A 5861-nucleotide genomic window follows, 5' to 3' on the forward strand; every position below is an offset into this window, starting at 1 on the left:
CTCAACCTTGCCATGAAACATACATTAGCAGACAGATCTTCATCTTCATCATCAGTAAGCAAGAGCCACTTGTCATCTTCAGCAATCAAGGCTTGACCGGCTTCAACATGCTTTGCCAGAAGCATCTTCTACTTGTAGTATGCATAATCCTTTTTGCGAGGCTGTTTGCAATCCACAGCAAAATGACCAGGAAATCCACAGTTGTAACACTTTTTGTCAGATGTCTTCTCTTTCTCCATGATTTGTTTCTCATTTTCTGCTTTCTTGTCTCTTTTCTTGGAGACAGTTGTTTCACCTTGTTCAAAACTCTTGTGATGATATTGTTCCTTCTTTGGAAATGCACTTGTTGATGAAGTTCGAAGATTGTTGTTAGTTGGCCTCGCTTTGAAATATTTCTTCTTGAAATGCTTGGTAACAGCGGCAAGAGCTTGGTAGAATTCATCAGGAACACCATCTCTTGGAGCCAAGTAATCTTCTCCTTCCTCATCAGATGAAGAAACAATAGTCATTTGTCTTTTAAGAGCCTCAGAAACCTTTCGTTCAACAACCAATGCCAAAGGATCAGTTGATACAACTTCTGGCACTTTGTTGAATGAATTTTTGCTTAGAACTTTGCTCTCATTCAACTTGAAAGATTCATAAAGAGTGTGAATGGTGAATTTGGTCAGATCTTGATGTTGCTTGATTTAGGTTCCATAATCTTCCCATTCGGAACCAAGTGCTTTGATAAACTTGATGTTCAACTCAATCTCATCTTTCTTGACCTTGTTCTTTCTCAGTTCATTGATCACATTGCAAAATCTGTAGTAGACGGACTCAAGAGATTCATTTGGAGATTTCTGAAAATTGTCAAATTCGGTTAAGACATTTGTCAGTCGAATAGTTGAAGTGACATCAGAACCTTCCATTTGTCTAGCAACTTCATCCCAAATCTCCTTTGTTGTGTCGTAAGAATCAACTGAGCCATAGATCTCATCAGGAAGTGCTTGGTACAAGCATGACCTAGCTCTGTTGTCAGCAGCAGTACGATCTCTTTGTTCGGCGTTCAAAAGATCAGGAGTCAAAATAGTACGGGTAGTAGGATGACGATGCATAGCAAGTCCATTGATGATCGAGTCCTTAAGCATGTGACCATTTGTCTGACGTTCAATGTAATCCATGAACCTTTTCTTCCAAAGTCCATAATTACCACGGTAAAGAACTGGTGGTCTTGTATCAGTACCCAGAGACAATGCTTCACGTGTAGTCATTTGAAATTGATTTGAATTGAGAATTGAATTGATTTTGAAGAAATTAGGAAACTATGAAACGATCTAATTGTGGAATGAAATGAAACGATCTGAATTGAAATAAAAATGAAACGATTTGATTTGGAGTAAGAATGAAACGATCTGAATTTGAATGAAAATGAAACGATCTAAATTGAATGAAGAATGAAACGATTTAATTTGGAGTAAGAATGAAACGATCTGTTTTGAATTAAGGATGAAATGATCTAAATTTAATGATTTTCTGAAGAAGGAAAAATTCTAAGTATTCTGAAATGATTTAGGCAGAGTTTTGGTATGAAATGGAATGAAATGAATTGAGCAAAACCAATCACGAAGATCAGTTACCCAAAAATGGTATGATTTCCAAACACAACTCTTCAGAAATTACTCAAACCAGAGAAAATTCAAGTGAAACTTGAAACGATCTAAAAGAGATCGTTCTGGTTTTTAAGAAAACTAAAACGATCTAAAAGAGATCGTTTTGGTTTCTCTTCAGAGTTTCTCAACTTGTATTTTTCAAGAATTGAATTGACCAAAACCAATCCAAAAGATCAGTTAGCCACAATCAGTTCTTCACAACACAACCACGCTTCTCAAAACGATCAAAATTTGAATCGTTTGACAATCCACAACACTGATATAAAAGTATGAAGGAAAGAAAAACTGAAACGATCTAAATTAAGATCGTTTTAGCTTTACACAGTCGTCTTCAACCTCTGAACATGAACAACTCCATTGACGATATTTAAAACTTCAATATCTTTTGATTTTCTGAGAATTTGAACATGAAACCACTTGCAAACAGTTTGTTTTCACCTCAGCAATGATCCGATTAACAAAACTTAGCTTATAACACAACAGAATCAAATCCCAAATTTTAGCGCCAAAAAAAAAAACTCAAAATCTGAACTTTTGATCCAGATTGAATTAGAACAAGAAACTTGAGAGGATTATGTTATTAACTATGAGGAATCGAATGGTGAACAAACATTTGTGATTTTATGTGATTTGAGAGGTTAATTTTTGAGTTTTCAGTGAAAAAAAAAACGACGAACAAAAACAGAAAACAAACAGAATTAAAGGTGATTTGTGATGAGATGTGATTGAATTCAGTTATGGATCGAGATCAGAACTATGTTTTGCTCTGATACCAAATGTAATCAACACGATTTTATCAACCGAATTCACATCAACAATGGTATTTGGTTAGTGTGTGTGTTCTTGGTGTTTGCGTGTGTATTGAGAGAGAATTGGAATCAAGAGTGTGATATTTTGGTGTAATGGTATTAAGAATGTGTTGTTAATATGTCAAGTTATAATTTCTAAGGAATTGAGGGCTATTTATAGTCTAAACTATCTAACTATGCTAATTAACACTATTAGCCCCTCAACCTTAGAAATTATCAACTCATGACTTAACAACAAGTAAGTCCATAACTTAAAATACAATGTATCACTATTTTTGGATTTCTAACAATGTTGTATGATAGTTCATGGATCACAAAAACAAAGATATACAATATCTTATATTTATACTTCATAAGCTCTTGTAGAGATGTAAAACCTCAATGAATGCCATGACTTTATGTTTCTTCAGGAGTGTAAAAGCTCCAGTCGTACATGGTTTGATTAGCATATTAACGAATCCCCTATTACCCGCAGAGAAACCCGTCACCCGATGGTTAGTTGGTAAATGGGACCCGTCGGGTCCGGGTCCGGGTTTGGGACGGGGAATTTTAATCGGGTCCGGATCCGGGATTACTAAAACCCGGACTATGCCCAGCCCGTTGCCATCCCTAGTTTTTACACGTATAATAAGTAAAAAAAATTTAAAATTCTGCATTTATATGTCTCTTTATTTATTTTTTCGTGATTCCACAAGTTAAACCCGAATAACGTACGGAGGTTTTGTTGGAAACATACAAGAAATGCCTCCAAAATGAGTTCTGCAGCCTATCAAAAAGGTTAAGCCAACTTTTTTTTAAAGTTGTTCAACTATGAAAAATTAAAAATATATAATGTATTCATGCATAAGGTTTATAAGAATCATATCTTAATATATATATATACTAAAAGACAACCGATTTAAGCTCAAAATTAATTAAATAAATACATGTATAAATTAAGTTACACTTTTTGTTTTTTCATAACTAATTTACACTTTTTGTTTTTTATCACTAATTTACACTTTAACCCAATTTACAATAATTAATACTTTAATTCTATAATGTCTATATAGGGGTTGGATATTGTAAAAGAAGTAGTAAAACAATTAGGATAAGATTTTGACCCTTAGATCATGATTAAAATGATGCATGAAGATTCACGAAGCAATTGATTCACAATAATTTTAATGATGCATGATGATTTTCACTGAAAAGAAACCAGTTGTTTTATTTGTTTATTTTAATACTTATTTTATTTTACCTAAAATCTGTATATATAATAACAAAGTATAGTAGAGATGTTAATTCCAACATTTTCATTAATACGAATTAATATTTATATCTATATTTTATTTTATATTATTAATTTTAATCAAACTAATTGTAATAATGTTGTTATCAATAATTGTATTTAGACTATAATTAGGATAATTATTGTCTTTATTAGTAATTGAAATCGGACTATATTTATGATACAAATTCTTTTTATATAAACTGATCTCTACAAATAAAATCGTAACACATGAAATTTGAAAATCCAACAAACCCGCTGTTACTTTTATTGTTTTTAACAATCATGGTTAACGAAAATAGAATTACATTTTTTGTAAGATATCAAGGAAAACTTAGTCAATTGTGTAATAAAATTTAAAATATTATTTCTCTAGAAAAAACTGTATAGTATAAACTCTATTACACCATCCAGTCTTGATATATCAGTATTAACATTTGAATATTTGAATTTCATTTATAGTATATTTTTACATTTAAAGTATAAATATTTTGTTTGTTCAATTACTTTACTAATTGTTATATTGATAAATTAGAATCATGTACTTGACACAAGTGTAAAATATAGTTTTATCGTATATAATGCCTCTTTTGCTTAGAGAATTACGAAACAGATTTTCTAAAATGATATGTAACTTTTCAAAATAAAATAGACATTATTAAATTATTTTTATTAATATTATTTTAATATCCAATATAAATCCATGGAAATCAAGTGGACAGGAATAGGTGTTTTTTCGTCATATACATAATAAATTTCTTTGCATACCTTTCTTCGGACCCGGTCCCACCGAAAATGTATCAGGGCTCAAGTGATTCACCGAAGCGACGAGACCCGGTCAATACTCAATAAAGATGGTTTCTGGCCTATTTATGCGGTTATGCCATCACAACTTTTATAGTCCCAATCAGTTTCTCCTCAATCGTCTACCACGGCAAAAGAATGCTCACAATAACCGTAAAACTACTAATTTGGTCTTCTTTCATTTCCATATATTTAGTCAACAAAACCACCTTAGCTCAACCGGCCGACTTCATCGCCTATGCCTGTGAAAACGCGTCTAACTATACCCGAAACAGCACATACGAAAGAAATCTTGACAGCGCCCTCTCCGCGCTCCCAAGCACCAACTCTGGTTTTGGTTTCTTCAACTTTTCAGCTGGCCAAGGAAACGATATAGTAAATTCGGTCGCCCTATGTCGAGGCGATGTCAATTCAACTGAGTGTCGAAGTTGCCTCAATGACTCGATGATTAAGATACGAAGTAGTTGTCCTAACAAAAAGGAAGCAACAGGATACTACGACTCCTGCCTTTTGTATTACTCCAACCAAACTATATTGCAACAAACTGGATTCAAATTTGGGCGGATTTTGTTTAATACTCAAAATACTAGTGATGTAAATCAGTTTAATAGTGTTCTTAGACCATTACTAGCTGACTTGAGAACGAAGGCTGCGGCTGGTGGTCCACAAAGAAAATTTGCCACTGCAAATAATGCGACAGGACCCGGTTTTTCGACTATATATGGGCTTGTTCAGTGTATTCCAAACTTGTCGGAATCGGAATGCAATGATTGCTTAGAGGATTCAATCAAAGAGATACCGAATTATATGAATGGGAAAGTTGGAGGTAGATTTCTTTTACCTAGGTGTAATTATAGGTATGAGATATATAGATTTTTTAATGAGTCGGCTGGTATAATCAGCCCATCACCACCACCACCACCGGTTTTACAGCCATCTCCGCCGGTTCAATTACCGTCGTCACCACCAGGTACAACTGTATATATGTTCTTGTAGTTTTAACGTTTTGTTTTTGCCACAAAGGAAGCCAGAAACTTAATTATTTAAAGTCAGTTTCTCAAGTAAATTATTTAAATCTCTCAGATTTCCATACCTCGTACAAGATCTAGATAACTATGGCATTGGGTAACACCACCAGGTCAACGGTCAACCCCACCAGGGTATTAGCGGCGACGTCGCCGCTAATAGTGGGACCCCCGACACATACCGACCAGCTTGCAGACTAACGTGACCGTCGACGTGGCAGTGCCACGTCATCACCATTTGCGGCGGCGTCGCCGCTAATGGTGATGACGTGGCACTGCCACGTCGACGGTCACGTAAGCTGGT

At 34.4% G+C, this 5861-nt stretch overlaps 1 protein-coding gene across 1 annotated transcript; it reads left to right on the forward strand.

Moving 5' to 3' along the window:
* Positions 1-4624: 4624 nt before the first annotated feature.
* Positions 4625-5528, forward strand: LOC122597055 (cysteine-rich repeat secretory protein 38-like). The gene has a single exon (XM_043769691.1). The coding sequence runs from the start codon at positions 4671-4673 to the stop codon at positions 5526-5528; it is 858 nt and encodes a 285-aa protein (XP_043625626.1). The 5' UTR covers positions 4625-4670.
* Positions 5529-5861: the final 333 nt, after the last annotated feature.

Source organism: Erigeron canadensis, chromosome 4, assembly GCF_010389155.1.
Source record: "Erigeron canadensis isolate Cc75 chromosome 4, C_canadensis_v1, whole genome shotgun sequence".
NCBI lineage: Eukaryota > Viridiplantae > Streptophyta > Magnoliopsida > Asterales > Asteraceae > Erigeron > Erigeron canadensis.

Bases quoted from the DNA above. Each gene is read 5' to 3' on its own strand.
- LOC122597055 (XM_043769691.1), top strand. From the start codon at position 4,671: ATGCTCACAATAACCGTAAAACTACTAATTTGGTCTTCTTTCATTTCC.